At 38.2% G+C, this 14,329-nt stretch overlaps 1 protein-coding gene across 5 annotated transcripts in view; it reads right to left on the bottom strand.

Moving 5' to 3' along the window:
• The window catches only part of LOC119256126 (cytochrome P450 20A1), a 36,660-nt gene that overhangs the window by 18,305 nt on the left and 4,026 nt on the right, over positions 1-14,329 (bottom strand). For 4 of the 5 annotated variants that reach the window (XM_037523881.1, XM_037523882.2, XM_037523885.2 and 1 more), the window contains 2 exons: positions 9,066-9,208; positions 740-907 (listed from right to left, as the gene is read on the bottom strand). In XM_037523881.1, coding sequence (XP_037379778.1) covers positions 740-907; positions 9,066-9,208 — 311 coding nt within the window. Of the gene's footprint in view, positions 1-739; positions 908-5,175; positions 5,197-9,065; positions 9,209-14,329 lie in introns of those variants that run through there. The other variant, XM_054700004.1, reaches the window with a different exon arrangement.

The raw sequence follows: 14,329 nt of genomic DNA, 5'->3' as shown, positions 1-14,329 counted from the left end.
AAATAAAAAAAAAGAAAGTGAAAATCAAAATCAACAAAAAACTATGAACCAGAGACACTCTGTGGGGGGTACAGGGCGGGAGGGGAGGGACTGGGGTCAAAATAAGGGGGTTGCAATTGTATGGGGATTATAAAAATAAAATTTATTATAAAAAAAAGATTTTAATGTTCCATTGGCTTTAACTTCTTTCTATATAGGACACAGTCCAGTTCTATTAAATCCAGTTTTTCTATTTATCCTAGAATTCAGTATTATTTTATATTAAAAGAAAATTTCTTAAATTTCAAAAAGAGCTTAAAAAAATTCTTAAGGGCTTCCCTGGTGGTGCAGGTGAATGAGCGCCGCACTGTGAAGCTATCTGCAGCCTCTGCAGTGTGGGTTCCATCCCGGCCAGCCAGCGAGAATCCCACATGGCGAAGCAGACCTCACCTGTCTTGCCCGCTGCTCCCCTTAGCAGTGTATTTCGTCAGTCTGCCTGTTCTGTTCCCTGCTCTTCTCTGGTAAATCCTCTCACCCTCCCGTGCATCTGGCCTGTACCCTGGTTCTTGTATAAATAAATCTTTAAAAAAAAAGTCTTAAATTTTTAAAGATGATAAAATTATTTTTGTTTTCATTGTTTTTTCAGTTCAAACCAAGGAAATTCTATAAAATCTTAAATCTTCTTGAGAGGCAAAGTATACGTTATTCCGTTATATTCAAACTAATGAAAGAACAATTTTAAATTTGTCCCTAGACTTACTGTGCCATGATTCTTCTGGAAGCGAATGACTTCCTGGTCATCTTCAAATGTACTACCCAGTACCATCTGTGTAACAGACTTCATAGCAAAACCAAGCATGTGCTGGCAGAGGGGAACATGCTGAGACTCTGGAAAGGAGAGCCATTTATCTAATAATTCTTCTGAAAGCTGAAAGGGAACAGAAAACCACAGTGATTTACTATTTCCTTCTGCTAAGCCTTAGAAAAATTCAACAAACAGATTGTCTTCATTGAGTACAAAGTTCAGCTCTGTATCCAAAGTAAGTGAACTGCCAGGCTAACACTGGCTTCACCTACAATTATATGTTCAATGTTTAGGTACAGATTCTGTCAAAAGGCAGATTACAAGCAAAAGAGAACAACCAACATAACAATAAAAATTGAAAATAGAAATTGAAAGTTCAAAGACCAGAAAACCCTTAAACCTAATGGAAATTATAAAACTAAACTCTAAGCCTGTAACTAAAAATCATGAAGGATCACCACAGGGTGCCTGTGATAGAACAATCAATCAATAAATATACTAATAAGCAAAAAGTCTAGACACACTTCTATGACAGAAACCTATCAGAGGCTTAATGCCATTCCTTCATTCAACAAATATTTATCAAATCCCTTACAGAATTTAATGAATAAAAGCAATGTGAACTAATAAGATTTGGAGTCAGAAAAAGTTGGCTCTGTCATTTAGAAGTAATGTAACAATTTACTTTCCCAAAGTTCAAGCATCTCAATACTTGAATGGGGATTAAATCTATCCCTAATGCTTGCTGAGATAGGGACAGTTATATCCATGTCACATATGTAGTATGAGTTTTGTGAGGAGATACACACACACACACACATACGTTTATATAAAGTAATATATGTGAGTTTCATGTTAGAAATTCTAATTTTAGCTCCTTTCCCATAGCAACTCCATAAAATTTTTGTCACAGTCTAAAGGATTATAATTTTGTGAGAAACAGAGCACTCAAAATTAAAAGATTAGCACTACAAAGTTTACACCTAACTTTAAGTAAAATACATAGAATATAGAAAATAGCACTTCTCGTAGAGAAAGGAAAGGGAAGTCAATGGTTCCATGACATAAGACTGAGCTAGTTAATATACTTTAAAAAAATCCCTTGAGACTTGGGTTAACTTTAAGAAAACAGGAAAACAATAATTAAAGTAGAACATAACTATGATTTTAAAATTACTTTCATGGCACCAACAAAGTAAAAAGTTAGAACTCTGTAACTATTACTGAAGTCACTTAGCTTCTTTTATAATAAAAAGTAAAAAAAGCTTTTGGACACAAATGATTAAAGCAATGCTATTTTCTGGTTAAAATAGAAGAGCTAATAAAAATTTAGCTTTGATGTAATGACAGAGGTTCTAAATGTGGAAGGTAAGCACTGGGGGGAGGAAAGCTTTCTTGTAGAAAATAAAATGTAATAGATATAAAAACAAACACAAGGTTTCCTTTTAGTAAACATTGAAGTTTACTTGCTTCAGAAAACATTCTTTTTCTTTTTTTTTTTTTTAAAGATTTATTTATTTATTTACACAAGTACTGGGTACAGTCAGAAGCGTGGGAGGGTAAGAGACTTCACCAGAGCCAGAGCGGGGAACAGAACAGACGAAACACACTGCTGAGGGGAGCAGCAGGTGTGGCAGGAGAGGTCTGCGCACCATGTGGGACCCTTGCTGGCGGCCAGGGATGGAACCGGCGCTGCAGAGGCTGCGGGCAGCTTCGGAGCCCAGCGCTCAACCGCTGCGCCACCAGGGAGGCCCAACATTATTTTTCTTAATAGCCTTGGAATTTTCCTTCAAAACAAATCTGGGAAAAGAACATGACTTAAGACTATCTCAGCTTCATGCCCTGAAATGGGAAAATCAGCTGAAAGTTGATGTTCACCCACTTAGATATAAATCTTACCTTCTTCACTCAGTCTAATCCCACACAGGCCTGTTTAAGCAGGCTCACCTCCATGGGATAAAGCTACTCCTTCTCATCTATAACCTGAGTGTTGAATTTCTATGAATTTACACCAAGTAGCCCATGTCAATGCTAAGCCTTTACCTTGATCGTGACACATAAAACAGAATTTACTTAGGTGTTAAGTATGAATTCCATTGATTCAGTTGTTCATTTACTTTTCACATTGCTGTCAAATCACTAAATATGTATCTTTTTTCTGCCCCTATGTAATGTCACCCAATATACATTAAATTCCCATGTGAATTTGGGATTATTTCTGGACATTGACTGTTGATGTATACATGTGCTACTACCATAATTTTAAAATTATATTTTACCTTTCTAACATTTCCTACTACTATTCTCTTTCAAAATGTTCTGGAAGAGAGTGAGACCTCAGAATGGTGGCTCCAGATGTCCCTCTAAAATAATGAAAATATGTACAAAACAACTAAAATAAACTATTTCAGCAATCGGGCATTGAAGCAAAACCACAGCACACACTGAGAAATATCTATCCAACAGAAACAACTGAATCTCCGTAAAACAGTGGAGTCTGTGATGTTTTAAAGTTATTTTCACCCGCCTTGGGCCTCCCGGGTAGCTCAAGGGTTTAAGACACAACCTATGAAGCTGTCTGTAGCCACTGCAGCACGAGTTCAATCCACAGCCAGGGAGCAACCCACATTGCTCAGCAGACCTCTCCTGTCTCGCCCGCTGCTCCCCTCAGCAGTGTACTTCAATAAATCAGCCTGTTCTATTTGCCACTCTGTCTCTCGTGAATCCTCTCACTGCCCTGCCTCATCTCTGTCCTGTACCCCAGCTCTTGTATGCATAAAAAAATAAATCTTAAAAAAAAGGTTACTTTCACCTCCCTTCTCCCCCTAGCATGGTAGTCACGTCACCACACTGCAGACAACAGACAACCTTGCATCTTTGGAGATCTATTAAAAGCCCCATCAACACTGGTCACCAAAATGGTCACCAAAAATGGCAGAGTGGGGAATCCCAAGACTATTTCTCTCCCAAAGCAAGTAATGAACTGGAAAAAGCTTTCAGAATCAACTTCTGAAGATCTCTGAAATGTAGTCCAGTTTGATGAGTAAGAATGCTCTGAAAAGCTATCACTAAATATCTCTTTAAATATTCAATATTTTACAACTGATGTGCATCCCCACAAATATATCTGTAAAGTCATTAACATTAGATCTTCTATTAATATACTTTTACTTTTTAAAAACAATTGTTGGCTCTTAAAAAAATATTCTGATGAAAAATACTGAACAATGCACCAACAGCAGGGAACATAATTTTCCCCAAATCAACTCCTGCATATTTGAGCATTTCAGAAAAAAAGGAAACCAAATACAAAGTCCTAAAAAGCCCATGAATAAAAGTCTTTGTTTTTAAAGATAATGAAATAAATTTTTGAATTTGCTTTTAGTACTTATTAATGTAAAAAAGTGGGAAAGAGGCATGGAAGAGATTCTCCTTCACAGCTGTCAGATAGAACCAACTCTGCAGATTCCTTGATCCTGGAATCTACCTCCAAAACCATGAGACAATCAATAAATTTCTGTTGTTAAAATCACTAAGTTTGTTGTACCTCGGTACTAGCAAACAAATACACCCCCATCTTAAAATCATCTCCCCGTGTTAATAATAAACATCTTTGCCATCTTTCTTAGTGTTTTTATCTAATCCACTATATGAACTTACTATCATTTTAACTAATATTCTACTAAACATTTAACCATCTTTTAATAATGAATAAGGATGCAAAATAACTTATGGATTTCTCAGAACATTCACATTAAAATACTACACTAATTTCAGCTAACATAAAATTACAGAAAAATAAGGCTTGAGATGTAATTATACCTGGGGACAGACTTGAATTGAATTACAAAATTCAATGATAAAATTCTGGAGGACATATCAGTTGTTCAGGAAAAAATACAAACATTCTTTTTGGAAAAAAAACATTTTTAGGTTATGATTTACAAGTTACTGTGTATTTATTTGAATTTCAGAGAAGCACATAATTTTAAGTCCAACTTGCATTAGGATATTATTGCTACTATACAGGGAAGTAGCCCCAAGTTATAGAGAAGCAATGTGCTAGAGTAACCAGGATAAAATGCTAGTCTTAGTATTTACTATCTATATGACCTTGAACAAGTTACTTAACTACTCTGAGCTTCAGTTTCTTCCTCTGGAAATGAGGGGAATTAGCAATACTGACCTATAAAGTTCTTGTAAGGAGTAAATCTATTTGTTCATACAAACTATTGAACAAAGGAACTGAATGATTAGGGCTGTTGATTAAGAGGATTCTGGACAATAGACATAAATACTAAAATCATGAAATAGTTGTTAAATCAGAATTAGCCCCAAAGTCACAGAAAAATAAAGGGTTGAAGCACAGAAGAGGAAATAGTTACACTCACAAAGTTCGAGTGGAGGTTTACACAGCCTTGACGAGATGCTCAGAGCGGGAAAGAGCCAGAACTCACAGGAAGAGGCGAGAGGATTAGAGAGGTTGTAACACAGAACTCAGATCTGAACAAAAAAAAAAAGGCGAAAGAGTTACTGAAGGATATAACTTATTTTGGGTTTATTAGTCCAATAAACAGCACTGTTCTCTTAAGGAAGGGAGGAAGATGATGCTCTGAGAGTAGCTCTCATCAATCATGTTCTTGCTGATTAAATATTTCATTGGTATTTCTGACTACTGACTAAACTAAATACCTGGTTGAGGCTGTTATTATGGGGCTGACAACATAAATCAGGAACAAATTTCTCATATATGGACATATATGCTAGAAAATATGATGGCAAAAAACGTGAAAACTGGGAAATAATTTTCCACCTTGATTTGCCAGTGATCAAGTGGAAGGAATAAAGAATGGACTACAAAACAACACAAAAAGACTGAATGTTTGAAAAATACAGCTTGTGATAAAAGATTAAATAGGTTAGATTTACTACGTTTGAAGCAAAAAAGAAAGAATAATTAAGGCCTTTAGCAATAACTATTACTAAAAAGCAAAGTAAAGAAAAGCAAAGAAAAGAAAAAGCATAGCAAAAAAAAAATGGGAAAAATTCCCTGGAAATACATAACTCATTGAAAGAAGATTCTTACTGACAAATGTGAGGTCTTTAAACAGAATAGAATGGAAGACTGAATGTGAATGCTTAGAGCAAGGCAACATAACTATTTCCAGGGAGGACAATGAGGGTAACAGGAACAGCTATGGCAACTCAAGCAGGTAGAGCCAGAGAACAGGACATGTGCTCAGCCAACAGAACCTTGAGAAACAAAGCAGGAATGATAACAAGGGGAGGGAGGTGATTTGGTATGCGAGTCTCGGGATGGCGCTCTGAATAGTGGCTGCCAATTAGAAAAGAAAAATGAACATAGGGAGGCTGAACAAAGGGCCGGAAAAAAGATAAAACTTGCAAGCTGACCATAGTTCTGAGGCATACAGCAGGGGAGGGGGGTCAAAACAGGGGAGGGAAGAGCACAAGGGACTATGGTGATGGATCATGGGTGATGTGGTAGAAGTACAGGCACAACACCTTAGTAGAGAAACCAGATATTGTACAAAAATGAACAACAACATAAGAAAATAAATAAATTTAATTATAAAAAAATAAAGAAAAAAATAAGAAATGGGAAATGGAGGGACACTAATCAGCAGTCAAACATAGTTAAAGATCTTGTTCAGTCTGTTTTGAGAAGCACACTGTGTAAAGTGGGGCCAAAGTATTAACACTTCCACTAAACTCCATTAAGACTTCCAAATAGAGCCTCCCTGGTGGCACAAGGGGTTAAGCACAGCACTATGAAGCTATCCACTGCCTCTGCACAAGAGTTTGATCCCCTGCTGGTCCGGGAGCTACCCACATGACGCAGCAGACCTCTCCTGTCTTGCCCGCTGCTCCCCTCAGCAGTGTACTTCAGTCAATCTGCCTGTTCTGTTTCCTGCTCTGTCTCTGGTGAATCTTCTCAGCCCCCTGCATCTCTGGCCTGTACCCCAGATCTTGTATGCATAAATAAATAAATCTTTAAAAAAAAAAAAAAGACTTCCAAATAGAACTTCTAGAAGGAAAAGATAACATTAAGTAGTACCCAAATGTAATTTTTAAATAGTGGATACTGAGGATGAGTCAATACAGCATCCTGTGAGAGACTAGGCATTGTGTAACTCAAAAAATAAGTTACAAAAGTGCCTACAATGTGCAGTCAGAACACTTTTAGGAGGAATGAAGTAAGTTACAGAAGACAACAGGAAAAGAATATAAAACTGACCGAGCATCTATTACATGCTAAACATAAAATCTTTACCAAAAAATGTCTTCCTTAGTATGATGGCTTGGATTTGCTTTAAAATAATCCAGAAATAATTTAATGCAGAGAAATAATAGGGAAGGGAAATAGAGGTAAGGATAAAATAAAATTGAGTCTAATTTAATGGCCATTAAAGTTTGGTGATGACAACATGATGATCATTATACTATTCTCTCTAGTTTTGCTTCTTTAAAATTTTCCATGATTTTTAGAATTATTTAATTATATAATGCAAGGATAAGAGGTGTGTGTGTTACATTTGTGAGTGAATGAGTTTAGTTTCTGTAAAACTGAACCTTCTAAATATGTGTCATGCATCAAATAAGATGAAAGAGATTCAGGTTGGAAACAGTAGGAGGTGAAGTTTCAGAGGAACAGGAAAAATATAAGCAAGGAAAAATGTTAACAGAAAAATGGAAGAGGGACAGGAGAAGCAGCAAACAAATAGCAGGGGAAACTATTTCTTAAGCAAAAGGCAGGTATTTCTTGGGTGTTTACTGTGTCCTAAGCTATTTTTACAACATTATCTCATACAATCCTCACTGCAGCAAATTAATAATGTAGATAGTGTAGGGTAAGGTAAAAGTATCAGGCTTTTCTGCCCTCCTGCCATTAGGATGGATGACGGAACCCTGCGGTCCTGAATGCATGCCTGATGGCGGGCACCAGGAGTAGGGTGTGGGCATATGTAGATGGGATTCACCTGGGTAAGACTGGGCTTTTAAGGGTGGCATCACGGGGACGCCAGCAGAAGCAAAGAGAACAGAACTACCAAAAGAAGCAGAGAAGCAGAAGCAGAACCACGAGAGAGCAGCAGAGACCACCAGAAAACGCCGGAGAGCCCAGAAAGAGTGAAGACTTGCTGGGGGCTGGGAGGCCTGCCAACCTCCCGGCCCCCCAGTAGCCCTGTCTGCTGTGTACCTGGTAAATCCCAATAAAAGCCTGCAAACGCCACTGAGGGCTCCAGGACTCCCTCCTCCTTTACCCCGTCTGCATAAAATCATAGAAAAACTGCACTGTGGCCCATCCTGCCATTACAATAGTTATCTTCAATTTAAAATGAAATAAAAGCTCCAAAGACCAAGTAAATCAATTATACAGATACTAAATATCAGAAGCAAGATATATAACCTCTTGTCCATGCTGAAAGTCTTTGTATACACAGTGATTCAGTTCATATAAGCAGAAGCCCAGTTATCTGAATTTTTAACAATACAGTGTTAACGCATGAGCTGAGACTGCATTCTGGGAAATACTATTTTAAAGCCTGGCTTAAAAACACAAGGGAGCAAAAATAGAAGACTGGATCAAGAGGATGTGGTATATATACACAATGGAATATTATTCAGCAATCAAAAAAGATAAATTCATGACATTCTCAGCAACGTGGATGGAGCTAGAAGGAATTATGCTCAGTGAAATAAGCCAGAAGGAAAAAAAAATATCGGGTGGTTTCACTTATAACAGGAATATAGGGGAACCAAACAAGACATCAGTGTAAAAAAAAAAAAAAACAGTACAAAACACAACAAAGCAAAAACAGACAATTACAAATCAGAGACATGCTGCAGGGGAGGAGGAGGGAGAGGGCTCAGAGGGAGGGAGGGAGGGAGGAGCACAGGGGACTGTGGTGATGGTGCATGGGTGCCTTGGGGAAGGAAATTCTATGGGGACTCAACCTGAGGGGGTGGGAGGAAGCAATATTGTTTAAAAAAAAATTTTTTTAAGAAAAAAAAAAAACACAGGGCAGGTCTACTGATAAAGTTTTTTCTGGTTTTCTCCACTCCCATCATTCCAACTTATATAGGGAGCACAGGTGTTAAGATTTGTTTTTGTTTGTTCTGTTTTAGAATTCCAGGTGGGTAAAATTCAGCTTCGAAAGATAGGTTAGAAAAGTGTAACAAAGACAAGGCATACCAACAATCTAAAAATGATGTACTATTATCTATGTGACAGAACTCCAGGCCAAATTACAAATAGCCTTACCTTTAGCAGGAGAGCAAAATTACTTTGCAGAGAATTAGCCACACCATTTTCACACAATTTTTTCCTCATGTGGTTTTCACTCGTATTCCCACCATCAGAATGATACCTTAATAATGACTTCAGCATGGTTTCAAAAGGATCCACTGAAACAGATAAATTAAACATTTTAATGAAAATAATCACTAGAATAAATCAGCAAAAGAACAAAAAGACTAGGGAGGTAAAGACTTGTAGCTGACTTTTCTTTGTAACTCCCCATCTTTCCTAAATATATGAATTGTTAATAAAAATTGGCAAGAACAATATATCTAAGGTCTTTAAGTAAACTCCATGGTTACAATAGCACACAATTTCATACTGTGATTTGAACCAACATTTTTCAGTAGGTTTTTCTGCTAATGGCTCCCAAATCTCCTTTGTGGTCAGTTTTGAAAAATCTTTCCAGAAGCCCTCTCATTCATTCAATTGCCAAGTAATGTACTTCTACAATTGCACTATCTTTCCCACTTACCTATTGCCTCCCAATTATACAGCTAATTCACATTGTTTGATGATTTACTCGGCCAGCAATATTGAGTGTTTCTTACTGGGCATGCACATATTAGATGCAGACACTATTAAATTCACTAGATGTAACTCTTCTGATAGCTGGCTTCACTTTGTCATGGCATGAATACATTATATTGATTCATAATTTCACCATCAATCATTAATACTTGTATAAACTTTCTACCTGTGACAAAAATGTCTTCGATTTTTTCAAAAAGCTCATGCTGGGCCTCCCCGGTGGCGCAGCGGTTGAGCACTGGGTTACGAAGCTGCCCCGCAGCCTCTGCAGCGCCGGTTCAATCCCCAGCTGCTCCCTGGCCACCAGAGGAGGGTCCCACATGGCGCGCAGACCTCTCCTGCCGCCCGCTGCTCCCCTCAGCAGTGTACTTGGTCCTTCTGCCTGCTCTGCTCCCCGCTCTGGCTCTGGTGAATGCTCTCACCTTCCCGCGCTTCTGACTGTACCCACTGCTTATATAAATAAATAAATCTTTAAAAAAAAAATAAAAAAATAAAAAGCTCATGCCACTGGGGGAAAAAAAAAGCGCATGCCACTGATTTTAAAGCAAAATTGATAAGTTTGCATGTAACATCAAGTATACAGTTAAAATTATTTAGCTGAGGGCCTCCCAGGTGGCGCAGGGGTTAAAGTCTCAACACTACCAAGCAAGCTATCACCAGCCACTGAGGCATGAGTTCAATCCCCGGACAGGGAGTTAACCCACATGGCGCTGCAGACCTCTCCTTTCTCACCCACTGCTCCCCTTAGCAGTGTATTTCAGTAGATCCAACTGTTCTGCTCCCCATTATGTCTCTGATGTATCCTCTTACCCCAAGCACCTTTGGCCTACAGCCCAGTTCTTATAAAAATAAAATAAAAATGAATCTTTAAAAAAATTATTTAGCTGACACCAAAACTTTTCTTCTCCCCTTTATAGATTTTTAAGTGTAACTATATTGCTGTCACACAAATAATGCATCATTACCATAAACAATTATAACAAAAAATGCATCATTATAAACAATTAAAATACAAAGTCAGGGCCTCCCCTGGTGGCGCAGGCAGTTGAGCGCAGCACTGTGAAGCTGTCCACAGCCTCTGCGGCACCGGTTCAATCCCGCCAGCCGGAAACGGTCCCACATGGCTCTCCTGTCACGCCCGCTGCTCCCCTCAGCCGTGTATTTAGTCAGTCTGCCTGTTCTGTTCCCCACTCTGTCTCTGGTGAATCCTCTCACTCTTCCACGCATCTGGCCTGTACCCCAGTTCTTGTGTAAATGAATAAATAAATCTTAAAAAAAAAATACAAAGTCAAAGATAAAATTCATCTAAATCTCACCACACAGAGATACTCACTATTAAACAGTTCAGAGATTTTATTTTTTTCACTGCTGTTAACATTTCTTTTTTTTTTTTTTAAAGAGGCATGTTTTATTTTATTTTATTTATTTATTTGTTCGTTCGTTTTTGTTTATACAAGCACTGGGGTACAGTCAGAAGCACGGGAGGGTGAGAGAATACACCAGAGCCAGAGCGGGGAGCAGAGCAGGCAGAAGGACCGAAGTACACTGCTGAGGGGAGCAGCGGGCGGCAGGAGAGGTCTGCGCGCCATGTGGGATCCTCCTTTGGTGGCCGGGGAGCAGCCGGGGATCGAGCTGGCACCGCAGAGGCCGCGGGCAGCTTCGCAACCCAGCGCTCAACCGCTGCGCCACCGGGGAGGCCCGCTGTTAACATTTCTTAAGAGAGAAAACCTTGCAAGTTGATCACAGATCTAAGGCATAGAGGGGGAAAGGAGAGGTAAAGAACACAAAGGACTGTGGTCATGGATCATAGGTGCGACAGTGGTGAGAAAACTATGGGGACTACATCTGAGAGGAGAAATCAAATACCGTGCAAAAATTAACAACATAAGAAAAAAAAACTTAAAAGTTTTAAGAGAGACAGAAAAACCTGTCACATTTTACAAAGAACAGTCCCTTCTTTCAGAGCACTTCTCTCAGTGGGATCATTTGGACACTATTCACATGCTCCCTCACTCCCCAACATTCAAATATGAGCTCTACAGGAGCAGAGGCCCTGGTTCTGTTGGTTTTCCTCATCAGTATATTTCCCGACAGTCCTGATCACATTGTGGAAACACTGAGTGATTAAGAGAATAAACTCAGGGCCTCCCCTGCTGGCGCAGTGGTTGAGCGCTGGGCTGAGAGCCTGCCCGCAACCTCTGCATTGCTGGTTCTTTCCCCAGCCGCCAGCAAGAGTCCCACAAAAAAAAAAAGAAGAGAACAAACTCAGATCACAGGGCTAACTGCAAGGCCCAGCTCCATCACTAATTAGTTGTGTAACCTTGGGAAAGTGATTTAACAGCCCTATATCTCAATTTCTCTTCTGTACAATGAGGATAACCATAATATCTACGTCAAAAGGTTGTTCTGAGGATTAAATGAGTTAATATTGGGCCTCCCCGGTGGCGCAGCGGTTGAGCGCTGGGTTGCGAAGCTGCCCGCGGCCTCTGCGGCGCCGGTTCGATCCCCGGCTGCTCCCCGGCCACCGGAGGAGGGTCCCACATGGCGCGCAGACCTCTCCTGCCGCCCGCTGCTCCCCTCAGCAGTGTGCTTCGGTCCTTCTGCCTGCTCTGCTCCCCGCTCTGGCTCTGGTGAATTCTCTCACCCTCCCGCGCTTCTGACTGTACCCAGTGCATGTATAAACAAAACAAACAAACTAAATAAATAAATAAATAAACATGCCTCTATAAAAAAAAAAAAAAAAAAGAAGTGTTCATGGCATCATTTAAAAAAAAAAAAATGAGTTAATATTTATAAAGGGCTTCGAATGGTACTGACATGTAGTAATTGCTACAAAACTAGTCAATAAACAAAATAATATATCTCATCATCTTAAGATCTGAAAGTATTCTTTTATTCAGCCATGAGTAATTATTACTTTATATCAAATTGTTATGAATTATACTATTTCCTTATTATATTATTTACTATTATTACTTCTTTTTAAATGCATAAATATGAATTTTTATCATTTATGTGATTATCAACTAAAGATAAATTCCTTAATATGGTATTTCTAAATCAAAGACCACTGCCAACCTTTATCAGCAATGAGTTTTGTCCATATTTTATATCTCTTCTAGTCGTTAGGTAACAGTATCAATTTTATTAGCATCCCACTAATTATTAGTGAGGTAGAGACCTTTTCATTTGCTTAATGGTCATTGGTATTTTGTATTTCTTTTTTTTTTAAAGATTTTTTTATTTATTTATACAAGAACCGGGATACAGGCCAGATGTGCAGGAAGGTGAGAGGATTCACCCAAGAGAGTGGGGAACAGGACAGGCAGACTGATGAAATACATTGCTGAGGGGAGCAGTTGGCAAGACAGGAGAGGTCTGCTGCACCTGTATTTTGTATCTCTTCTTTCTTAATTATTTATACCCATTTTCTACAATTACATTTTATTTTTGTTTTCTTATTAAATTTTTATATATATAGTTTTTTAAATATTTTATATATATATATAGTTATCCCATTTTTCTTTCTTTCAAACCTTTTCATGGCACCTTTTGATTCAACAGAAATATAATAATCAGTTACTATACATTATGAGTAGTAATGTATAGCCAACATTTTCCCATCTCTCTTTCATCCTTTTTCAAGGCCTTTTTTTATTGTACTGAGAGCTTTCATTTTTATGAAATGACTTTATGAAATCAAAAATGACTTTATGAAGTCAGATTTACCCAACTTGTACTTAATGGCTTATCTTGTGTAATGGTAAGAAAGGGTTTATCAACATTCTCTCACAATTTAATTTTTAATCTTGTTTTTTCCTGCTATTTTTGTGATTCCATGTCTTAATCATTTAGAATTTATTTTGACATAAAGAGTAAGGCAAGGATTGAGATGCATTTTTTTCAAATAACTAGTCAGTTTTTCCAAAATCATTTATTATCTTTCCCTTTATCATATATACTTGGTTTATATATGTGATAGACTATATATACTCTTCTATCACTATTCTGTTAAAAACAGAATAGTACTATTCTGTATACTCATTACAGTACAAAAATATGTTTTTAAAAGATTTATTATTTATTTATGCCTAGAAGAATTGGGGTGTAGGCCAGAGGTGTGGGGGTGGGGGTGGGGGAGGATTCACCACAGACAGAATGGGGAGAAAAACAGTTGGATCTACTGAAATATACTGCTGAGCGGAGGAGGGGGTGAGACAGGAGATCTGCTGTGCCATATGGGTTAGCTCCCCAGCCAGGATGGAATTCAGGTCATTGTGGTGACAGCACTGAGACCTAACCCCTAGGCCAACAGGAAGGCCCAGCACAAAAATTTAAAAATTAATCTAGCTTTAAAATATACTATTCTGGTGGTACAAGTATTAGTCTCATTAATATTCTTTCTAGCTGTGTCTGGGCTGCTCATGTAACTTTACTCTTTTAGATGTACCCTGGAAATATTTTTTCAGTTTCCAAAAAAATACCTGTTGGAATTTATGTTGGAGTCTTACTGCATAGCCCTATAAATTGAAGAACTAATCACTTTACAACACTGTGGTCTTAAATGAGGCAATAAAAATAGACTTCAGCACAATGCCTAGCACATATTATAAAACATTCAATAAATGCTAGCTATTTCTATCCATGAATAATACATAGTTCTTCATTTATAGACTTTCATCCCTATAAGAATAAGA

The sequence above is a fragment of the Talpa occidentalis genome, unplaced genomic scaffold (genome assembly GCF_014898055.3).
Source record: "Talpa occidentalis isolate TD23 unplaced genomic scaffold, MPIMG_talOcc4v2.1 talOcc4.3, whole genome shotgun sequence".
Taxonomy (NCBI): domain Eukaryota; kingdom Metazoa; phylum Chordata; class Mammalia; order Eulipotyphla; family Talpidae; genus Talpa; species Talpa occidentalis.
The sequence above is the reverse complement of the archived record's forward strand: the minus strand, read 5'-3'. Positions and strand labels throughout refer to the sequence as shown.